Raw genomic sequence first — 24,604 nt, forward strand, 5'->3', positions numbered from 1 at the left:
CTTCAAAATGCTCCCCCATCCCCGCTGGCTTCCCTTCCCCCTGCCCACCTCTGTAAAGAGCCCTTTAGTAAATGCTCCTCAATTACCCTGTTTGAATGCACCATCTGTTTTCTGTTGAGACCCTGACTAAGGATCTTTAAACAATTTTTAAGTAAATATGTCGACATGGTGTTTGTTAAGACTGTGATAAAAAGACATTAGAGGGAGCAGTGTAAAATATGGCATCAGTGAGAGCCACAAGGAGACAAGCAGCCCTCGGGCGAGGTGGTCAGAGGACAAAGCCTTTAATAACTCGCTCACCCAACACCCAGGGCTCCCCAGCCCCACCCCCTCTGACCTGGCTGGACCGCTGGCTGCACTTCTCCCTACAACTCTTTATAGGGGGTGGGGGAGTGGGGGAACAAATCGGCCCTGGAATGACCCCGAGACGCGGTCCCCTCGAAAACCCACCTCCAAGGCTCTTACCTGCCACCCCACTGGTGCTCCTCAAACCCACCCACAGGAAGCCTAGGATCTTCCCAGCTCTGCAGACCTGCTCTTCCCCCAGGAGACAATGGGTTCCTAGGGGGCATGAACCCAACTGAACCTCCCGAGCCCCTTGCACATCCCAACTTATCCAGCCCCATGTGCATCCCAGGCTGACATCACACATTTGTCTACTTACCTCTTTGTTATCTGTCTCCCCTGCCAGAAAAAAAGCTCCCTGAGGGCAAGGGTCCACCATATCCCTGACACCTAGCCAGGGCCTGCCACGCAGCCTGATGACCCAAAATGCAGAAGGCCCGTCTCCCCTGGGAGAGTAGAGCACCCGCTCTGGTTTGCTCTGTGGTCCCAGGAAGCAGGCAGAAGGGGCAGCTCCTGAGGCCGGGAGGGGGTGGGAGGAGGTGTGGCTTGGTGGCATTTGAGAGGAAGTAGGCTTGTCTCCTGAGCAGAGGAGACGGCCCACAAGAATTCCTGGTCTTTGACAACCCAACGGAGTGACAAATGGAACAACTCGGCCACCTGGGTCACTGCCAACAAATCACTCAATAATGTTTCCTGAGGACCTACTGTGTGCGAGGCCCTGTGCTAGGCCAGAGACAGAGACAGGTCTGAGAAAGACAGAGCAGGACACGCTCTCAAGAGGATCACCTTCTAGTAGCAAAGACAATAATCCAAAAGCAAACCAAAAAGAAAATCTGAAATAATAGGAACTGCCAGGAAAGAAATCAAATGGGATGATTTGATGGACAGCGGAGGAGAGTGACTTTAGCTGGGGGACAGGGAGTGCCCAGGAGGGCCACTCTGAGTAGGTGACTTTGGAGCTGAGACCCAAAGGAAGCGAAGGAGCCATCCAGATGACAACCTGAGAGTCCGTCCAGGTAGAGGGCGAGGTGCTGTGAAGGCCTGGGTGGGAAGAATCCTGGCCTGTCCAAGGCTCAGGAGGGGACCAGGGGGAGGAGGGCAGGCCCTCAGGGCAGGGACTGGGCAGTGTGGTGGCTTCATTCCAACAGCAGTGGGAGAGGGGCACGGTCACAGTCAGGGCAGGTGCAAGCTGCCCTGTGAATAGATGCTGGGAGGGGCTGGGAGGCCACAGGCGATGCCAACCATCCCTCCTCCCCAGCCCGCATTGCGCGCCCCTCAGCCACCTCCCTCCCACCTCCTCTCCACTCAGCCCCAGCAGCTCAGAGGGCTCAGACCCACGCCGGCAGATGTGGCCTCGTCACCCGCACCACTCGGCAGCGTCCAGTCACACAGCCCTCCACTCCGGGAGGCCAAGACTTCCACATCCCAGGGGGCGGGGGCAGGGTGCATGCACTCCCCTCAAGCCAGTAACCATCCCCCAACCTGCACAGCTGCCTGCAGCCTCAGTCTTCCCAGATGCCCCCCAGAGCAATGATGTCACTTCCAAAGGCAGCCAATTCTAGCCAGTCAACTCCAAAATAAAACTGTTTAACACAAAATGAAGCATTTTATAATCCCCTGTACATTTTTCCCTGAGCTGGCACACACAGTGTTTGAAAACACTGCCAAAACACTCAACCAATAGTTTCGCTTTATTTTAGACCAGCGCCAGAGTTAGATTTCAGGCTTCCTTGCTCTTTTCCTGCTCCGAACCACCCCCCCCCCATCTCCCCGAGCCTTTGCCGCAAGGCAGCGCCGCTGGCAGGTTCCTCCCCAACCCCCCCCGCCCCTCCCCCCAGCTACAAGGCCAGGTGGGGAGCCCAAGGAAAGAAGGCTGACTCCCTGCTGGCTGCACTCCTTGAACCACATGCCCCAGCCAGCGGGAGATAAATTTGGTTGCTTTCTCATTTTGTTTGGGGATGTTCTTTATTTTTCTGTGTTAGGGTGTCATTTTAGGAACGTCAGTCACAGATCTCGGAGTTTGGAGGAACCAGAAAAATCAACCCCTTTGTGCCAGCCCCTTGACCCCCATCCCCACTGCCTTACCCCTGCCGTCATCTGAGGCGCTCATCTCCAGGCTTGTCAAGGCTCTTGCCACAAGGAAGCTGCTCCTTAAACGTGGGGCCAGAATGGGTGTCCCCGTGGCTTCTAGGGTTGGTCCCGGTTCTAGCCCTTACAGTACCAAGACTAATGGAGACAGGACTTGGGGTGCCTCATCCCCATCCCCCACAGCTGTGGCTCACAGCTTTGACCAGAGCTTCCGCTGGGCAGCCCCCTCCAATAATATGTCTTATCCAGAGGTGACAGTAAAAATGTCAACCACTGGATCGCCATCACAGGAGCAGACACCAGCTGAACTGGTGGGACTGGCCAAGCAAGCTCCTAGCTATGCCTGAGGTCAGGTCACCTACTCTGGCATCTTTGCCGCTAGAGGTTAAATGGCCCAAGTTTCTTCCCTCTTCGGGCTGCTTCTGTCTAACAGCATCCACCTCCCTTTCTGCTGCCAGCACCTTGATTTCCCCTAGGGAACATCTCTGGATCTGCCATTCGGAGCACTTGACTTGGCCTGAGCCAAAAGCCAACCTAGCATTCATCAGAGCCAGAGATACAGGAAGCCTGGGTCCTAAGGCCTTTGCTGGGATCACTGGATCCAGCAGCACCTGAAGCTAGTCCTAGTAGCTGGAATTTCTATTTACATGAGCCACTAAGTTCCCCTACTTGATTTAATCAACTGAGGGTTTGATTTTCTGGCACTGGCCGCCAAGAACCCTAACGTCCCAACTTGCAGGCGTGACTTTGAGGCCTTCCCCTCCCCATCTTCCTCTGCCCCTCGCCAGCCGTGGTCTCTCCAGCACCACGAGCAACAGAGCAATCATCTCCTCCACCCTGCTTTCGCTGACATGGGCTCAAAGTACACTAACCATTTTGATAGCTACTTGTTCTTCCGCTTCATACGCCTCGGTGGGCCTTGTCCAGCACTCAGCTCCACCAAAGAGGGAAGCAACCTGGGTTTAGAACAAAATCGCTACAGACAGGTCAGTTTAAGAATCTCCTGGCCAAAGTCAGTGAGGGTCCAGGTGTTACACAATGTGAGCTCCAAAGGGCAGCAACTGTGGTCTGCTTCACTCACTCCTCTCTGCCCTGTGTCTACAGCAGTTCCTAGCTCATAGTAGGTGCTTAAAAAATGATTCAATGAATGAATGAATGCATGCCAGGGGATGCTGTGGTTCTAAGGAACATATTCTTCCTTTGACTGGTGGTTTGCTCTGTTCTTTGGGGTGCCTGGAGTCGTAGACTAAAGGACGTGGGAACAGCTCATCAATAGTTTTCAGCTATCATAAAAGATTCTCGTAGAACAACTCCCTCTAGTTGCCTCTTTTACCCCAAAACCAGGTCAGGATCCAGCTGGAGGCTATTCCCATTTTCACCTGCAGGCACTTCTCAAAGCTTTTTCAAACCTCAAATTGGAGGTAACCGAGACGGATTACTCAGGGAACACAATTTTCAGATCTTTACGCCCAACAGGATCCGGAATTAGCACGAGCACCTCCAGGAGAAATGCACCAGGGCCTCTCTGAGGGGCTCTGGTCTCTGTGTATCCTGACCATCGGTGATAAAGGTGGTAAGAAGGGGCAGGAGTGCTGGACTAATGAAATTTCAAACCTCGACGGGAAAGGAAAAGCTGTCACTCTTGACAAAAGCACCACGTAACTGGCCCTGAGTTTGCTCAATGACACTCAGGTTTCAGAGCTATACATGGATACGTTGGGGAAAAAACTTATTATTAAGACAATAATAAATTATAAAGAAAAAAATCTTGTTACTGCAATTTGTAATATTTTAGCTGCGTCCCTACTTCCCTCTGAAGCTGGTGGCAGCCGATGTGAACTTCTAGAACACAGCTGCAGAGGTACAGCGCAGCAGACTGGTTTCACAGCCACCTTTCCACACCACGTGGGCACCGGAGCCACTCAGGCCCAAGGACCAGATTAACCCAGTGGCCACTCAGCCCCTCTCCAACCTGGTCCAAGGCCTGGACAGGATGTCCCAAATGCCCAGCAGCGGGTGGATGCCACTAGGGCATGACTTGCCTCTCTAAGAGAGCTCTGCTCCCAAAGGACCAAGAGGCAGAGGTTCCAGGAAGGGAGGCTGGGCTGGTCTCTGTGGGACCCCCAAGGTGGGGGCATAATTTCCATAAAATTTGTAAGAATTCAAGGGTCAAAGTCACTCCTCCACAAGAAGCAAACAAAGGAAAAGTCCAGAGACTTCAAAGATGGCGGGCTGAGTGTAGGGCACACCTGCCAACCGTCAGTGAGGCAGACAGGAACCGCACAAAGGCGCCCCTGTCAGAGCACACCTGGGTGCCCAGTACCAGCACCAACCCTCTGTCCACCCTGGGAGCTGCCCTGCCTCCTAGGAATTATCAGACACCTCCGGGGCAGGGCGCGGGGGCAGGCCCCCAAAGGCCCCCACCTCCCTGTGGACCTTGGACAAGCCCACCTCACTAAAGAGCCTAGCCCACCTGCCTGAGGCCTCTGAGGAGCCGCCTGGGGCTTCCTGGAGGCTTGAGGGCACGGGAGGGGGATAGTGGGCCAGCAGGCAGAGCTCGGAATCTCCCAAACCCTTTACCAGAGCACTGTCCATTTACCTGCTTTATACACTGGCTGTGTTTGAGAAGAAAAGTTTGAGAATAAGGTTAGAAACCACTGAGATAGATGTTCTCTGAGGCCTCTGCCTTCCTAAAATGCTGAGATGAGAGGAGCAGACGCTGTCAAAAGCAAAGTGAATGGACTTGATCACTGATACCCAACAGTCCGCCATTTGATGAAACTATTCTCCTCTTTCATAGTGGCCTGCATATAATTCCTTCCTCCTAAAGATGTCCGTGTTCCCTGGCCAACATCCTGGGGAAGCCCCTCCCCAGCTCTCAGTCCCAGTGGTCCGTAAGGAGATGCCAGACTCCCCGGACCCTGAGCCTAGCTAACTTGCGTGGCTGCCTCCTCCTGGCCACAGGGACACTTTCGAGGATGAGCCTTGGTCCCCTCCGGACTTCTGTCCTGGCTGCTCTCTCTCCTAATGTGGCTGAGTCAGGAGGGTGGAGGCCTGAGGTGCTGGGACCTCTCAGAGGAGATGCATGGGGGTGGGAGATGGGCAGTCTCAGGGTGTGTCCTTGGAGGACCCTCCTTACTTCTCAGTTCCTTGAGCCAGTGAATCTGCTTTTAGCTACTTCTCAGGTTGAACTGAATCTCTATGCAGCACATTAAGTGAGGACCTACTATGTGCCACGGCAACTTCATCCTCCAGCTGGATTGTACATTCCTCGCCGACAGGCATGCACTCTCTCTCACACACACACATACACACACACATGGCCCTGGGCATGCAGTAGGTGTGGTATCACTACTTACTGACATGACATGTACCCTCTGGAAACTTCTAGTCTGAAATGGATGACAGTAGACTGGACGCAGACCACAACAGGAAACACGTGCAGCCAGCCTGAAGGCCAGCTTGGGGTTTTTCTTTTCCTCCCAGGACCTGAGGTCCTGCTGGGTGTACATCTTGGGCCCAACAACAGGAAGCCAACGGAAGCTCTGGCTGCTGCCAGGAAAGGTGCAGAAACCAGGCCCGGCCTGGGAGGCTCAGCCCAGTCCCCCTCCCTGCCCAAAGCATCTCCAGGGTCCATTCACCCGGGCTCCTCTTGGGGGCATTTGCAGCAGAAACAGCCCGGATGTCAGGCCCCACCCCTGGATTCCACTCGGGCCACAAAAGAACCCAGGAGGTGCAGCGATTCAGCAGATCATCAGGTGGTCCAGCTGGCTGGCTCGTGGGAAGGAAGTAAAAGATGCCCTCCACTTTGGAGAGCCCTCACAAACCTCAAGACATACACACAGACACATTTTTCCCAGGAAAACCAAAAGAAACGTGGACTCTTCCCACTTGACCCCTGCCTTCTATGTTGTCAGATGTGGCGTCAACTTGGGAGAGTTTGGACAGTGTGACAGCAGCACTCGCTCTACATAAGCGAGTCGAGAGGGACACATTCTGTACACTGCAGACTTCACAGGGCACGAATGATAACACGGGCATCTGAAAACAACGCCCCTCCACGTCACCACCAGAAGCCAGGCAGCTGCCGAGCCCCGAGAGAACCACAGCCCCACGCGGCCTGCCGGCTCCCAGGCACCTTCTCGCAGGGAACTCAGAGGGCAGCAAGCAGGCAGATCAGGGTGGGCCGCACTCTCGCCAGCAGCCAGGTGGACCCAGACTGGCCGGTCGCCCACCCCGCCCATCCGCTTCCCTCCCAAACAGCAGCGCACTAGCAGGCTGACACACAGTGGTCAGCATTTTCCCAAAGAGTTGTAGGGAACGACATCTCTGCACCTTGAAACACCTTCGGAAACACCTTCGAAAGGCACTGGGGAAGGCAGCCACTTAAAGGCCACCTACGGCGCTTCATCTTACAAGTGGAAGAACGCTTTTGAGAAGTGAATACCTTCTCCAGTGAGTTACGTTTTATTTAAATGAACAGTTCCTACAGCCCGGGCACCCAGAAAAGTCCTAGGCATAGTCCATGCTCAATAAATATGTGCCGCATGAATAAACCATCTCTTCCTTCTCTCAACTCCTTCTGATTACACATTAATTGAAGACCTACTATGTACAGGCACAGTACATGGTACCATTTTTTTGCTATCTCATACCTCGGAGCCCTTTCTCCACAGGGTTTCCACTGTCTACCTTATTGTGGACACCTCTCTCTCTCTCTCAGAGCTGTGGCCTCCTCTGGGGCAAGATCAACACACAGCTGAGCACCTACTATGTGTTCCAGCTGCAGCCCAAGACCACCTGGGAAACACAGAGGAGAACAAGACCCCGGGGCTCGGCATCAGCTTGTACATCCTCACCAGCACGATGCAATGACAAGCTTTTTGATCTTTGCCAACCCGACAGGGGAAAAGTGGTATTTTCCTGCAGTTTAAATTGACAGTTCTCTTATTATAAAAGAGGTTCTGAATCTTTCTAACTGTTAAAATCCCACTAATATTTATTTTTCTGGCTCCGTTTCTGTCCTTTGCACATGGGAGATATTCAAAATATCTGAGAAGCAGTGTGGTCCCCCAGTCCGAGCAGGTGCTGGCCTCAACTGCCCGGCCTTTGTCTCATTTTTCTGTTGATTTCTCGGCTATTTTCTTAGGGTTGGTAGGAGCTCCTTACACATTAAGGAAAATATCTCTTGCCCGTGATACATGTCTTTGGTTTGATTTATCGTGGTTTTGGCAATGCAGAAATGTTTTATTTTTATGTCATCGAATATTTCTGTCTTTTGTTTTATAGCTTCTAGGTTTAGGGTTATGCTTAGAAAAGGCTTTCCCACTCTGACACGATTATATTTTTTAAAACCTCACTCGTGTTTTCTTTTAGTATTTCCAAGTGTTCTTTTTATGTTTAGCTTTCTGATCCATCTGGGATTTGTTCCGGCGTCAGGAGGAGGCAGGAGTCCCATCTCCCTTTTGCAGGATGACGGCTGCCTCCTCTCAGTCCCCATTACCAAGTGGCCCATCTGTCCTCCACCGACCTGCACGACACCTTCCTCGGTCACCAAACTTCCAGCTCTATGCAGGCCCAGTTCTGGCCTCTTCTCCATTCCCCTGGGCTGGCCCACATGGCTTAGAATCCTATGGCTTCAGAATATGTTTTAAAATCTGATCTGCTTACCAGCCCCGCCTACCATTCCTCTTTTTCAGAATTTTCCTTCTGCTCCTTGCATGCCTATTTTTCCTTATGAACTTTAGAATCAGCTCGTCCATTTCTAGATGAACCCTATTCTTACCTTAGTTGGTAACATTAAGTTAATGGGTTACTTTCAGGGAAATTGATGTATCTATGATACTGAATCTTTCCACCCAAGAATAAGGTCTGCCTTTTTATTTATTTAAGTCTCTTTTGTGTCCCTCAGCAGTTGTCCTGTTTGTTTGTCCTCTCTAAACACATGAACGTTGCTTCCTGGGTTCGCTCCCCAGTCTTTATACCTTCTGTGGCTAACGTAAGCAGGACCCTTTCTTGCTCCATGTTTTCTAACTGGATGCTGTTTGCACGCAGGAGGTCTCTTGATGTGGGCATATTAATTGTGCTCGAGCCCCCAGGCCTTTTGCACTGTGAGAGGCCGGCTGACACGAGCACCCTGAGCATGCTCCCCACAGGCAGAGGGAACTCGCGCCCTGCACCTGTGCACTTGGCAGCGCATCGCCCAGAGGCTGGCCTCTGCCCACTCTGTTTTGCCCAAATGGAACCAGCATGAAGGGCGCCCCAAGCAATAAGGCAGAGAGGGCCCCCACCCACGCTGTTGGAGCAAGAAAGGGCCTGAGCCGGCACATAAAAGCAAGCTCTGGCCAGCCAGCGGACAGGAATGAGGCTGGCAAAGGCACAGCCTCCATGCAGCCCCAGCCCTGCAATTAGAGCCCACAGGTCCCTCTGGCCACAGCCGAACAAACCAGGGTGCAATTCACTTTCCACCTGGCTTTCTACACAGCAGCATTTCACCTGCGCCAGAAAAGGAGGGTCAGCCTCTCCCAAGGGGCTAAGGAAATGCTACTTGGTCCCAATCCTCAGGAAGGGGCAGCAGCTGAAGGGAGAGCAGTGACATTAACCCACAGGGAGCACCGTTTTTGCTTGTTGCCCTCTTATTTTTTTTACGTTGAGTATTCAAAAAAGCTGCATCTGTCGAGTTTAGTTTGAAATTGCCCACCACTCCCATCCATGTTCTCAGCACGGGCTGTTCAGACATCGAATTGTAGCTCAAGCTCTGTAACCTTGAGCACGATCTGATCCCTCAGTCTCTGAGCCTCAGTTGCCCAATGTGTAAAATGGGGATGAATGGTGAAAAATAGCATCTCCCTGATGGGACTGTTGTAAAGACTAGGTAAGAGCATTCCTTTATTCAACAAGCATGCATTATGCACCACTGTGTGCCAGGCACTGGCCTAGGACACAACAGAGAACACAACAGATGTGGCCCTTGTCCTCTTGAAGCCCAACAGTAGTGGGGGAGGTGGGCAATAAGCACAGTGACACGATCACAGAGTAACTACAAAATCTGATGTGGGCTGCGGACCATGGGGGTTGGGGGGCGGGGGCTGCAGAGAGAGCCTGCAGGGAGGGCTGCGGCCCACACTGTGAGCCCCTGGAGGGCAGCAGGGACCCTGTGTGCTTCAGGGCTGCCCCTCTGTGCCCAGTGAGGCAGCTAGCCTGAGTTGGAGATCAGGGAATGGAGGCTGAAGGGAAGAAACCCATTCTCGGCTCCAACTTGGTCGTGAAGGCAGCCTGTGTTGTGTGGAGCAAGTGCTTGGAGGCCACAGTTAGAAACCTCGGTCTTACTCCATCTGCCTCTCCCTTCCTATAACGAAAGCCCAAATCACGCCAGTAGTGCCTTTAGAGAAGAGCCCAGGGACCTCCAAAAGCCGTCAGGGGCTCCAGCCCAGGACACTGCGGCGTTCCAGGACTGGCACACTGCACACCCCTGCAGACAGCCCACTCCTGACATAATGAGCGTCGCTGGGACAGTCAGGCCTAGAACATCACAGCAGTGCAGATCCAGCACCCAAGCATCCTCAGGCAGTCAGCCTCACTCATCTGGGCCAAAGCAGCAGTCAGTCCAAATCACAGAGCATCCTCACAGGGTAGTATTCCTACAAGGAAGCGGGAAAACATTCCACCTGAATCCAGACCGAAGGTCCACGGGTGACCTGCTTCAATGAACGCATGAAAAACGGGAGTCAGCCCCTGGTAAACCAAGCGTCTGGCTCCCGCCTCCGCAGTGCCCCAGGAACTTCCCAGAAACACTTTCCAGAGCAGCTGAAGTCCTCCCGGCTCCTAGAAGATGAAAAACAGCCCTGCAACCGTTTAGAGGGCCCACATGTGTTTGGCCACCGCTTCACAAATTGCCTCAACGTAAACAGCTCCCTCCCCATTCTGGCATTATTTGAAGTTAGTGGGACCTGAATTAATGGGACTTTCTGTCGGTTCAGACAGCCACCAAATGCTTTGTGTGCACAAACGATGCTCCATTAGGAAAGACAAGCCCCCCACACGCATCCAGGCAGCCTTCATTTACTCTGTTGCAAAACCCTAATCTACCAGCATATTGGTCTAAATGTAATAGTTTTATCGTATACAGACCCAGTATCAGCAACTCAAGCTGTATCCCTTTGAGTCCTACTGTTTAAAATAGAGAGGATCCCCAAAAATAGGATAATGGAGAAGACCACGTCCCAACGTGGGATCCTTTCGGAAAACATTCAGTAACAAATGCAGGATACAAAACGGTGTGTGCCCACGCCTCCAAGCATGCAAACACTTGTTATCCTGTGCGCAGGGGCTGGAGGGGAAGAAGGAGAAATCGAACAGCTGTTGGGGGCGTGAGCGTCACCAGAGCCGACTGGATCCTTGCTTGTTTCATTTTGTGTCATAAAGACGCAATGTTCGAGGCCTTGCGGGTTTAAGGCTGGTTTCTCAGACACAAATGAGAGACAATGAGAGAGACAGAGAGGAGAGAGAGAACTATGACAGGGCTTGACGGAGCTGTCTGAGTTCTTGCAGTCCACGCTTCAGCAACTTCCCCTGGACCCAGCATCGCCACTCCTGCTGAGGGACAATGGAGAAGGCACCTTCTCAAGCTCCAGAACCTCCGGAAATAAAGATCTCTTCAGTGCAGAGTCCCAGGTCTTCCTTATGAAGGTCATCACTGCCAGTCTGGCAGGAGGCTCCCCCTTCCACGGTGAGCATCCCCACCTCAGAAAATCTCCAGACCTTACAGCTACTCTCCCAGATTCTGATGGAACATGGCACTGCCCCCCACCCAAGATGCTGCAGAAAGAGCCCAGAGGTCACCGTGCTAAAGCAAACCACATTCAAGGCCCCCCACAAACACCCATGCCCTCCACACAGCCTCTTCCCAACATGCCGACTGCCCGGAGGGCTGACCTTCCCGGGACACCTGCTTGGGGAGGGGTGTGCCACCTCCACATTCCAGAAGCGACAGCCCTCTGCAGGGCACAAATGTTCAAGGAGCAGACAGCAGGATTGACAGGTGGCATCACCCGCAGGCCCCAAATTCTCAACAGCAAGGAGGGCCCACTCCCCTCTAAACAAGACTCATTTGTTCCCTCAGAAACGTCTGCTGAGCACCCAGAGCCTGCCCGGCCTCAGCAGAGCACGGCCCTCTCTGAAAGGTCATTGCTGGGCTGTCACGCATCCACCTTTCCCTCCAGAGTGTACTCTCCAGGAGGGCAGCAATGCCCACCTGTGTCGTCCCCGGTACAGAGAGCAGATGGCCAGTGATGAGCGTCTGGCAGCCCCCTCAGCCTGGCCTGGGAGGGCCTGCTATTGCATTTTTGTGCCAATTCTAGACTTTTCAAGCAGAAGCCTATTTGCAAATGACATCTTATGCTAAAGCCCAATGTATAGAACAGACTTTTTAAGGTGAATAGCTCTGATTAGAGTGGGTGTCAGCGCCCCCTCAGTTGCACAGGCCCCGATATCCGCCCCAATAGCCCTAGAGACACCCCTGAGGACACAGTTTGAAAACCACTGCATGATCAAAGGGTATGGAGGCGTCTTAGGTAGGCACGTGTTTTGAATAATATGCAAGTAATTCCCAGTGGCTTTTCCTGTCATTGGGTAATCCTAAGGAGGCAAGACCTGGGGGGAAATAACTCCTCACATATCTCTTCCACGTCAGGGAGACTCTCCCAGGCTGTCACACCTTTACTGGGCAGTAATGAATTTCTCAGGGATGCTATGAGGCAAGGTCGTTTCCCATGCTCTTTCAAGGAATTTCTGACTCCCTTCCAATGGTCCAAGGTTTGGAGATATTCCTGGCTCCCACGTCCCCGTGGAGGTCGTTAGTGGGGTCCTGTTAGGAAGCAGGCAGGAGGATCGGTGGATACCACCAGCATCAATAAGGATGGCTGGAGACCCTGAAAACAGGGCTGCCATGATTTCAGCCAAAGTCGAAGGCTGCAGAGAGAAGAGACTGCCACTGGGAAGAGAATCCTGCCCAAGACGAAAGCACAATTGGCTACCATTTCTTATTTCCAGTACAGACCCCAAATACAGCACCAAAGTGTCACATTTTCCCTTCACCTAGAGGCACCACCATTCACAAAAGTGTGGTGAGAGACATGAGGATCTTCTTGATTCTGAAGAACTGGAGGAAGGTGCAGCCCCAGTAGTGACGGGCATAGGGCTTCACCCCAAGAGCTGCAGAGGCTCAACAAAGCATCACTTAGCAGTGGTCCTGAGGGGCCCTGCTTTCACGACTAGACGAGAATGGTGTGGACTTTTCCACTTAGAAAATAAAGAGAATAGCTTTTAATTAGAAAAACAATTAATTGTTTTTAAAGTAAATGACAATATTTTATTCTTATAGTTAAAAGTCTACCTCAATTCTTGGCTAAATCAAGAAATATGCTAGCATTTATTATTTTCTCAAGTAGGATAGAGTCCACAGCCAAGTGTCCTGAAAAGGTCCTGGCTCTACCTACAAATTGCTCCCTGACCTTGGTCAAGCAATCACCTTTCCCTCTCAACACCTCAATATTCTAAGATTATAAGTTATCCATCACCTCTGCCTGTGGTTGAAATATCACAAATTCCACGTGACTGGGGTTTGGTCTGCTGAGCCCCCCAAAGTCCAAACCTGTAAGAGTCCTCTTGGGTCTATTGTTTTGGCTATCTGTTCCCTCCAGAGGTTGAGAATGGAGACTGGGTCTAGCCAGGACTATGCAGGTACAGATGTCACTAGAGGGAAAGTCATAGTAATTCCCAAAACTTTTGGCTTTCATACTTCCAAGATGGCATGAAAGGTATGGGAAGTGAGGGCTTTGAGTCCCAAACTGCTTCCTACCAGCAAATTTCCCACCCAAACAGGTGACAGGTCCTCTTGCAAATACTGGTCTGAGATTTTAGGTCCTCTCCCCACAAACCAGCATCCAAAGGGTTTCATCAACAACCACAATGGAGGAAGATGTCCGGGGATAGCTATGTAAAGAACAAGGATGCTCTGGACTCTCTGCTCAGAGCCTGGCAATATGTCAACCCCCAGCCCCGTAGCATGGCTGCCACACCCCAGGGAATGCACATGCCCCCATTCCCCACCCCATTCACCGCACATGCCGCAGACACACAGACACACAGACACACAAAACTTGTGAAATCTTACGCACTCCCATAAAACTGTGGCCTTGCCCACCTTCTCTGAGACACCTAGGAAATAGGAAGCAGGGCCACAGCCAGGTCTAGAAGAAGTTCCCAGCCACCCTTCTCCTCAGACTCAGAGAAGTGGGAGGCCAAGCATAGAAGCGGAACCAGGTCCCTTTCTGCAAGGGCTCTTCTTGGCCTTTGAAATTCTCCCTGTCGCATCACAAGCCCTGACCCAGGGCACCCTCCTTCACATAGCTTTCCACACTTAAGCTGCTTAACTTTGCACCAACAACCTCTGAATTGCTGGGTTTCCAAAAGGCCTTCCAGAAATCTGGGGTGGCAGACATGCCCAGTTACAGCCCATACACTACGCAGTGCTGTTTGGGGGGCCCAGACGGGGCACCTCCACCTAATTCCTGCCTGCCAGAAAGCCGTTACTTTTATTTTTAATTTCATTTAAAAGGCAGATACAGGGTACCCAAGACACCACAATAAAATGACATTAACTGTAGAATTACATTATTAATTCTTTAATCTCACTTGAGGCTTCAAGCTGTTGCTATGTCCAATTATCCGTATAACCACCTGTCAGAATCCCGGCGCTATTGAACATTACCTCCAGGACAGCGGTGGGCCCGGTGGTCCGTCAGGTCTGCCAGAGACTCGAAGTCCTGCTGACAGTGATCACAGGTGTAAATTGACTCATCCTCCATGTCTTCATCGTCCTCATTTCTCTCCTCTTGACTTGTCACGCTGTTCCTGTCTTCCAGCGCACGGCTGGTTTTCCGATCACACTCCGGCTCTGCTCCTAGGCCTCCTGCCAACAGGAAGAATACAGTCCATGTCAGCTGACAGGGTCTTGGGAAAGGGTTTTAAAAGAATCACCCGGCATTTATTAAGATACATTTAATTACTCTGCCTCCCAGGGTCCACTATTCTTGACAACTCTCAGTACATTAATAGATGGGAGTTTTTTGTAGCATGTGGTGCCATAATTCTCAACTAGATTCTTTAATTCTTGGTGCAAATCTTCTAGGGGGATTTCCTGTCGTTTTCCCTCTGTGCATGGAGGCTGGGGGTCGTGATCCACCAGGGAGGTGAAAATATCTCAGCATTTTGTCCCCTAAAAAGCCAATTCTCTTACACGCTTCTCTAGAGCCTCTATCAGCTGTGCCTGATGCACCTAAACTTTTAGTTTCCCCCAAAGCCTTGCAATTTAGAGCTGGGAGATCTCGGAGCCAAGTTCACCTTCCACACAAGCCTCCCAATATGGTGATGCTGGCTCAGTTCTTTGTAAAGGTGTCCTGACTCTGGGATTAAGGAAGCACGTGTGTTTGCAGGACCACAGAGAGCCAGATCAAGCTGAAAATGCCCCTGAGCCCTCACTCGTGCCTGGAATCCCCCTAGACAGTGAGAACCAGCCTTGGAATCATGGGACCAATTTATTTAAAATAAAACACCTATTCTACGATTAGCACTGTGCAGACAAGTAGCTAAACTGCAGAGAAAAGTGAATTAATGATCATGATAGTGATGCCTTTCATTTAGGTAGTGTTCTGTGCTTTTACAAAGCCACAATTTCACACATGTAGTCCCATTTCAGTCTCACACATCCCAGAGCTAAAAGGAAATTCAAGTGATCATGGTCCCCCTGCCCGCAGAGAGGGATAGCTTTGTTTTTCCCACTTCACAGGTAAGGCACCTGGCACCCAGCCAGGGGGATGCAACATCCCCAGCACCCCAGATGTTTAACTTGACATCCTGACTCTCGTCTGGAGCACTTCCCCGCACAGCTGTGGGAAACGGAGCACAGCCTCAGTCTGAGAGATTAATAGGACATATCAAGAATTTGTAAATCAAAGTCCAGATAAAGCATGGTACACATAACACAGAGAATATATCAGTAATCCCAATAAATGTCAGTGGATTAAACTTGCCCATTAAAATACAAAGATTCACAATGGAATATCAAAGTGTGCATTGCCTCTTCCCACAGTCTGTCCTGAAAAACAAATCTCTCCATCCAGAAACTAGCACTGATTTAAATTAAAGAGAGAAATCTCTATTATGTGTAAAGATATTTATGCAAACATATATGCATATGCAAATGTGTGAGTGCACATGTGTGTGTACGTGTGTGTCACACACAACACTGCAGCTACAGAAAGACTTCAGCACACAACCTTTAAACCCCTGAGGCTGCCCACCAAAGCAAGAAAGAGAAACGAAGCAAAGAATGCATTCGATTCGAGGTGGAAGCCACAGTCCTCTAAATATTTCAATTTAGAAACAGATAATGTTATAAGTGCTCTATTTCCCCCATCCGCACAGAACACGCACTTCCAAGCACGCGACATCAAGAACCTGCGATCACAAATCAGCTCATCGGAGAGCCAGCTGCTGCCTTCTGTGGCGGGGAACGTGGCATGACACGCCGCTTGGAACTGCGCGGAGGTAGTAAAAATCAATGTTTCCATTTGTGGCCCATCAAAACATCTCTCTTCTTACCAATTAAGGGATGTACAATTTTTAGGTTCTTTTATTATCAGAACACGCCAACTCCTGGCAATACAGAAATCCCATTAAAAGCAAGGCAGCATATTTATCTCAGGAAATCTGATCTGCTGCTGTGGCAACGGCAAGAAATAGAAAGCAAAGAAATGAGAAATAGCGTTTGGAGCCTTCAATATTATAAGTCATCACACAACCACGGTTATACAGTCAAGCCGTCTCTGAAATTCCTAGTTTATAGTCTCTTCCCTCAAGAAAAAAAATGTTCTGAAGGGAGGAAAAAAGAACCATAATTCTGGCTCAGTCAACTCCACCAACTCTGCAGATAATCGGTCACGTTCAGCACCACATTTGTGCTACTTTACTTAACACACAATTTAATAGACATATTTAAATTATCCCCTTGTTTGTTTTGGGTCTCTTTGCCATATTGACTTGGCAGCACTTTCCATAATATCTCATCTGATCCACGACTGGAACCACAAACGTTACAATGCATTTGATCTCTTTAAATCTGCTACATCCTGTTGACTCAGGAGTAGATAAATCAGAATGTCAACTCTTGGGTTTTTATAAGGCAAAAACCCATAAAGTCATCCAAGAGTATAAATTTGTTTTAAGGAACTGTCACCTCCCCTGCCGCTGTCCACTAATGGGAAGGCGGGAGAGGGGAGGCAGGCAAAGGCGTCATCTGGGGTCCCCTGGGGTCACACAGCAGCCAGCCTGACCCTCAGGACACCAGAGAGGGAAGATGCAGGGCCCTGAAGAAGTTTAGGACAGCAAGACTTCCCCGAAGACCCAGGCCCCAGGGCTCTCTGCTGCGTCAGCAGAATCGGACCTCAAGGACAGGACGCCCTTCATCCTGCTCAGGGCTTCACTCTTTGCAAGGCACTTTCACGCTCCGCAGCATTTGAAGCTCACAATAGGAAAAAAGAGTATACGGTATAATTTCTCCACTTGTAGATGAGAAAACAGAGGCTCTGAGGGGTCACCCCAAGCCATGCAAGGGTTTGAACCTACAAGTTCTGATCCTCAGCAGCACCCCCTCTCCCTCCAGACCCAGGATCTTCTGGAGCCCCAAGCTCTCCGAGGCCCGGGAGGTGGGAGCTCAAAGGTCAGAGGGTGCCAGTCTCCTCGAGCACTCTCTGGGATCTCCTCATCCCCAGCCCACCCCGAGCAGCCGCTCAGGAAGCCCCTGAGGACTGAATGAATGGACATTCCCTACTCCCTTGATCCTGCTCTGGCTAGTCAGGAGTGGCCCTGACTGTCCCATGTCCCATGCTTGGCCAGCCCCAGAGGTCCCCACCGGTCCTCACCCAGGCAAGCACAGCGAAAGCAGAGCCCAGAGGCCACCACTGATTTTGAGTCCCCATCCCAAGTGCTGCCTTATGTTTCTGACATGGTGACCTCCTGGGCCTGAACTACAGTTGACCTCTGGTCTCTCCCACCACCCAGGCCATGAAGCAAAGTCAGCAGGCCGAGGAGCCCACTTCTCTTCCGCCGACGCCACCAGGGCTGGGAAGGATGTCCCCAAAACGGGCTGCTGGCACCCTTCCCTATGGCCCCACCCGAGTTCTCCTAGGGCCTGCCTGGGGCAACTTGAAGCATATCCAGGGAAGGCTCAAGCTGAACCACTTCAATAGGGCCCTCTCCCGCAGGGTGACACACATGGGACGGGAAACAAAATTGGTGCTGTAAATGCCAGCCTCTCTGTCCCCTTGACAAAGCTCCCTACCTCCCCAGCCTCACGCGCCACCCTGGACAACTCACAACCTAGTTGTTTTCTGACATGCACACCTCCATCCTCTTGCTCAGGAGTCCAAGGGCAGCTAGCATTTGCTGAGCACTTGCGCTGTGCCAGGTGCCCCTGAGCAGTCAGCCAGGCAGCCCCATGAGCGGGGCACCATCTTATCCACATTTCGCCGGTGAGGAGACTGGGGGTCTGTGAGGTGACGATACTTAAGCAAGGCCACAATTGGCAGGTTTCAAACACAATTGTGTCTGACTCTTAACCATTCTGCTACACGGTCTCCCCACAGTAGAGAGTCAATGAAAAAATGAGCCAAGTGTCAAGGAATATGTAAACCCTTCAATGTCATATGTAGGGTCCTTGTCCCAGCCCCTAAGATCCAGCAAGGGCTCTGCTGGCCTCTGTGACTTGGTGCTCATTCCCGCAGCCACACAGACCTTCTCTCACTCCCTGGAATTACGAGTGTGTTCCACCAAGGGCTTCACACTCCTCTGCCCCTGAAACTCCTCGCCCACCTAACAGGGCTTCCCGCAGGCCTGAGCTCCAACGTCATGTGGGTCCCCATCATTCTTTCTCCTTCGTTCCCTTCCCTTTGCCATCAGTGCACTTGGTGCGGTGTTCACTCAGGCTTTTGTCGGCTAACTTTTTGACTGTCTGCCTCCCTGTAACAGGCAGCATTTTCCAAAGATGGCAGTAACCACATCTCCCATCCCACAGGCTCTTCTGTAGTGAGGCCTTGCACTTTCCCATCAGGAAGAGGGATATAATTCCCCTCCACAATTCCCCTCTGGGCCAGCTGGCCTCGATAACTCTTGGACCACTGGAATACAATGGAAGTAAGTTCTGGGACCTCTGAGACCAGGTCAGAAGAAAGCTTACAGCTTCGCCCAGGTCTCCCGGTCTCCCGGTCTCACTACCCGCAGAACCCAGCTGCCATGCTATGAGAAGCCCAAACCATGTGGAGAGCATAAAGGCGCTTCAGTCCACAGCCGCAGCTGAGCTCCCAGGTGTCAGCAACAACTGCCAGCCATGCGAGTGCGCCATCTTGGATATCCAACCCAGGTGAGTCTTCAGATGACAGCAGCCCTGGCCAACATACGACTGCAACTGTACAAGAAATGCCAAGTGAGACCACCAACGGAGTCCAGTCAACCCACAGAACTGTGAAATAATACCTGTTGCTTTAGGCCATCGATTTTTGAGATGGTTTGTTACACAGCAATAGACAGCTGGAACATTCCCCCACCAGATCGTAAGCTCCGTGAGGGTGGGAGCTGTGTTGGTTTTTGCTCAGTACTGTCTGCCCAGCCCCCAGTACTGACAGATACACGGTGGAGGCTCAGTAAAAGTTGAATGAATGAATGAATTGGTTTCAAAGAAACAAGTCTCAAGGTATCAGGTGAGGGCAGGTGGAGGGGAAGAGGTGACAGTGCTGTTTATTGTCTGAAGATAAGTACTAGGTTGAACCATATGAAGTTCCCATCCTGGTAAGTCAAAAAGTCAAATATCGGCAATTTGAAATGGTTTAACCTAACATATGACGGCGCCACTCTGTCCTGCCAGCTTCTCCCTCAAAGCAGGAGAAAGAAGATACACCTCACCAATGGACCCCACTACACCACACCACACACTCAGAGTCCCTGAGCCCAGGACCTGGGATTGGGGAATTTCCTACAAGCAAAGAGAGGCGGTAACAAAATCCTCCACCTTCATCGCTCGTCATTAGAAAGTTGTGGATTTCCCACCCCCGGCCTAAACAACCCCACTGAGCCACTGCCCTCGAGAAAGCGCTTTCATTCAAGACGATAACACGAGGATAGTGGGACCCTGCAGAAAGGGCATGCAGCAAGGGAGGCTTAGCAAGAAAAGTGGCCCCATGTCCTCTTGAGGGAAGAGGCAGGAGGGCCAGTCAGGGGAGGAGGAGGTGGCTCTGCCGCCCCAACACCCTGAACGATGCTGACCAGCATGTGAGCACTTCCTGGTACCATCCTACACTCGCACCGTGCCACCCCGTCATCACAGTCACCCTGTGCGGTAGGTACAACTGATATCCCCACTTTGCAGATGGGGAAACCAAGGCTCAGGCCACACGCAAGTCACCCGCACTAGGAAGGAGAGAGCCTGGATTTGAACCCTGGTCTTCTAACTGCAGATCCCGATTCTTAACCACTATGTGGGAGGGCAAAAAGGCAAAGCTTGAGAAAGGGCTGAGCAGGGGACAGCTGGCTGAGTCCAGGGCCAGGAAATAGGGAAGGGGAGAGGCCCCGGGGGCAGGCTGCCTGCAGGCTGCTGGGCCTGGGAACAGGGCATTTCCTACCCTCAGCAAGGATCCTGGAACTCACAAGGCAGGGCTGTGGGGGCCTCAGTGCTCCCAAGAGCCAGTTTAGGGAGGCTCAGCCTGAGAACCCCATGAGAGTCCCTCCCCTCTGGTCTGGTCCCCGCAAGCACATGGGTCAGAACAACCCTCACCCAGGAGGCTGCCTCTTCCCCTTCCTGGGAGGGACCGCAGGGTCAGCTAGCCAGCGGGGAACCCTGGGCACCCTGAGAACCCACCAGGGACCTCCAGGGGTCCCACCTCTGGGGCCCCAGCGCTGAGTACCTGCTCAGTGGAGGCAGGAGGCCAGGAGCAGCCTCCATATGCCAGAGATAGAGAAAACAAGGGAAGAGTTTGAGAGGCAGGAGATACCCCAGTGCCAACAACCACACGCATTGGCCCATTCCTTCCTTCATTCATCCCACAAATATCTAGTGAGTGTCTACTCTGTGCCAGGCATAGCACACCCATATTGCTACAACATACAGCGTGTTCCCCAGTCCCATTTGTCTCGGTGACCTCAAAGCTCACACAAGGTCTGGCACAGCAAAGATACTTAATAAATATGGGGTGGGTGAATGAGTGAATAGATGAACGAATGAATGCGGAAGAAGAGGAATAAGTGGCAAGACCTGCAGCCTGGCAGGGGTTGGTCCAGGACCTGGGTTCCAGTCTTAGCTTTCGTACCCCCCACCTCAGCCCATGAGGGACCTTGAGCAAGTCACTTCTGCCTGAGCCTGATTGCTCCTATGTCAATGAGGAGCCTGATCACGATAAACACAGTCCTCTCCTGCCGCACAAGGCAGAAGTGAGGCTCACCTGAAGGGACGTCACTGATGCAAGAACTGTGCACACAACTACACGCCAGACAGATGTAGGTCCAGGAGCCCTGGGGGTTCCAAGGGAGCCTAGAGGAGGCCAGAGCAGGAGCAGGCAGGAAGACGAGGGAGTGGGCAAAGGTGCTGCGAGGGGTGACTGGTGGAGCGCAGAGAGGCATGAACGGCAGGAAGGGGGACAGTGCCAGGTGAGAGCGGGGAGGCAGAAGAGTGGGCCCTGGAGGCCAGCGAGCCTGGGAAGGTCTCCTCACTTCTTTCTTCTTGCAATCAGGAACCACCAGAGAGTAAATTCTAGGCATGTCCAAGTCGTGACCAGGGGACCCAACCGCATGGGAAGCATGGGGAATGCCAGCGTAGAGGACTCCAGTGGGGCTGACGGAACCAAGTCACCACAATAACGATGGTTATTAAGCAACAACACACACAAGGAGCCGACAGCTGGAGTCACATTCCAGGGACTGGCGGGATGACAGAGAGAATGGAAAAGAATCTTTGGAGCCAGCCTGTCTGGGTTGAAATCCACATGCTACGACTCAGTGGTTGGGGACCTTGGACAAGTCACTTACCCTCTCTGAGAAAAATTTAATGAAGTCAAATTATTTTAATGAGGTTATATACAAAGCCTGATACCTGGTCCACAATAAAACTTCAGAGAAGTGGAGTAGCTGCGACAATACTGTCTCACTGCTGCTGTTATCATTCAAACCAGCGTGTGCAGCAACACGGCCGACACAAGTTGGAGACGATCCTACCACAAGGGAGGTTCTGGCAGGAGGCCTTGGAGGAGGCTCCTGAGGATGGGGAATGTCAGGGCACACACCCCTTTGAAAGGCACAAAAATGTCTACACAACAAAAAGAATCCACTGGACAGAAGAGGGAAGTTCTGGGCTCAAGTGCAGGCTCCCCGTCCACGCCATGCGGCCTCGAGTAAGTTACAAGCCCACCTCCTCCAGAAGCAGTGTGACCTCTGGTCTGTCCCCGCCAGCCCCTGGGGAGACGATGCAGACACTTCAGTCTACAATTCACAAGCCCACGTCTCCTGCGCTCTCCCCGGGGATGCAGTTGGGGGGGCCTTCCAAATGAACTCACAGTCCACGAAGGGTCTACCACTTCCAAAGCATTTATCCTGGAGCAACTTTTTTTTTTTTTAAAGAGAAAATGCATACACCGACATAGCAGCCTGTAAGTTTCCTATACACGGTTTCACTGGCAGCACGTTCCCAAGGATGAGAGTGGGAGGAGGCACTCTGGGAACCTGGGCACTGGGTCGAACCCCTGGCTTAGCCTCCACATGGCGTTTGGGCCCCACTTCTGGAGAAGGACACGCCTCTGTGAACACTTTCTCACGCACTCCCAGGATGGTGGGACAGAGGATGGATGGAGCTGGGCTGGGCGGGGAGCCTGCCAACCCCAATTAGACACTCCGCTTGCGCATCATTGCTGGCCCCAAATTCCACGAGGCAGCCACTATTTATCTTCAGGTTTAACATATTTGCAGTGCAGGCAGCGGGGTAACATTTAACACTCAGCCTAAAGGGTCCCCTTGGCAGCAGAGCTGTAGGCAAATATTTTAACACATAATTTGCTGTCCAAGTTCCACTTCTTAAAAAGGAAGCAACTTCCGGATGGCTGTCTGGGGGCGCCTGCTGCTCCCCTGTCAATGCTGATGGCTCTGCGGATGGAATTTCCAAGCCAGGATCAGTCCAACACCGAATGTGACCCTGGCTGCCCCCGAGAGGCCTTGCTGGGGTGCCCCGCCTGTGGCTGCCGGTGCAGGGCTGGGTACAGGGCCTCCCTCTCCCCAGGCCCGTGGCTGACCACAAAAATGACTAGGACCTGCCAGAGAATGTCTCTTTCGTTGTCAGGAATTCTAGAACCTGAGGTCAAAATGGTTAGTGGCGTGATGGCAACCAGTTCCCTCAGAGCAGACCTCCCGGGTCAGCTGCACCCTTCACCCAGTGCCTCGTGGCCAGTAAGGGAGTGTCACCATTAGAGCTATTTGACAGAGGGCAAACTGAGGCTCAGACGGGTGAGACAGCCCACTCTGACATTCAGGCCATCAGTGGACCCAAGCTCAAAACGCCAGTGCCCTCCTCATTACACAAATGAGTAGAATGGGCTGGGGGGCGGGCAGGGCACTGAGGGGATGCACGTCCACCCAAGGGGGTGGCCCCAGTCAAGGCATCTACATCGTCACCACACAAAAAGTGAGGCCCAGGGAAAACGCAGCACTCTGTCTTTTTAAGAAGGAAACCCACAGTTTTATGTGAAATCTCTAGATTTTTAGATGTTGACTTCAAGTTTTAAGAAACACAGCATGGGTCAAACAACAGGCCCTGGAGGGCAGGAGACAGCCTGGGGGGTGCCTGCTGAGGGTCTTTGCCATGGGGCATGCCCAGCAAGAGCCGCCGGGCCCCCTCCAGCCAGGGTGGTCTACTCAGTCCTCACCAGACAGGGAGGTCAGCTGGCAGTGATGACACTGCCCCTTCTTTGCAGATGCAGGACCTGGGTTCAAGCCCACTCCTTTGGAACCTTGGTTCCTTACACTTCTGGCTTTCCTCACCTAGAAAATGAGGATGATGTGGTCTCCTCCTGCTCAGGTCGTGGGAGCTCCCTATGGGGGCAAAGAGAGATGGCGGCTTCCCCCGAACCCGGCTCCCAACTGAGATGGGTAAGGAAGGAGTGGAAAGGAAAATGGCAGATGGGAGGGAAAGAAGAAGGCAGAGAGGCAGGGCAGGAAGCGGGAGAAAAAGCAATCACAAACACCCCCACCAAAAAGGAAAAAATCCTATTTTTCCAGCAAGTGGTTAACAGAGTTGCTCCTCCGAGCTTCACAATCTTAATAAAACTGATCTCGCCACATGCAGTAATGAGGAAGAGTCAGACAAAGCCACCCGGAACCATGAAAATTGTGCGCTGCTACCCCTCGTGACCTCCCGAGGCTGTGACCACGCTGCCCTCTGCTTGCTGTCATTTCTGTCTCTGACGGCTGCTGGGAAGAAGGAGATGGAGATGTGGGGTGGGGGCAGGCAGGGGAGGGAGGGCAGCATGCGGAGCTCGATAAATCCAGCTAATTTGTGGCCAGCGCCATGGCCTGGCGCTCCTAATTGCTCCTGGTCCTGGAGCAGAACTCAGGGCCTGGAAGCTGGGGCACAAATCATCCCCTGGTGGCCAAGGCAGAAAGAGGAGCCCCCTGGGGGGAAGGGAAGGGAGCAGGGGAGGGCTGTGTACCCCAAAGACAGGACAGGTGGCCAGGCTGGGTGAGGGTGTCTCGGGGTCAAAGACAGATGGATCCCAGGGCAGGGCCACGCTGAGGTCGCTGGGGAATCCCAGCAGGCTGCTCCCTCTCCGGGCCTCAGTTTCCCCATCTGTAAATTGAGGCATAGACAATGCATTTACAGTGCACCTTAGTGACTTGTCACTGTGCCAGCGGCAGGCCTGAGGGCAGAAGGCCGACGTGTCACCTCCACACTAAGGGAGCCCCGCTCTGCCTGCCTCAGACACTGGGACCCCGCAAGCGGGGCTTTACAGAAGGGCTCCGCTGTAAAACCAGAGAGTGAGCAAAAGCTCACCGACCGGGGCTCAGCTCAAGGGGCCCTCCCCTC

At 52.3% G+C, this 24,604-nt stretch overlaps 1 protein-coding gene across 3 annotated transcripts in view; it reads right to left on the reverse strand.

The window, feature by feature from the left end:
• Positions 1–24,604, reverse strand: part of ZNF423 (zinc finger protein 423) — a 320,871-nt gene that overhangs the window by 199,028 nt on the left and 97,239 nt on the right. For 2 of the 3 annotated variants that reach the window (XM_046680367.1, XM_046680368.1), the window contains exon 3: positions 14,204–14,404. In XM_046680367.1, the coding sequence (XP_046536323.1) occupies positions 14,204–14,404 (201 nt within the window). Of the gene's footprint in view, positions 1–14,203; positions 14,405–24,604 lie in introns of those variants that run through there. The other variant, XM_046680369.1, reaches the window with a different exon arrangement.

This window comes from Equus quagga, chromosome 13 (assembly GCF_021613505.1).
Source record: "Equus quagga isolate Etosha38 chromosome 13, UCLA_HA_Equagga_1.0, whole genome shotgun sequence".
Classification (NCBI taxonomy): Eukaryota; Metazoa; Chordata; class Mammalia; order Perissodactyla; family Equidae; genus Equus; species Equus quagga.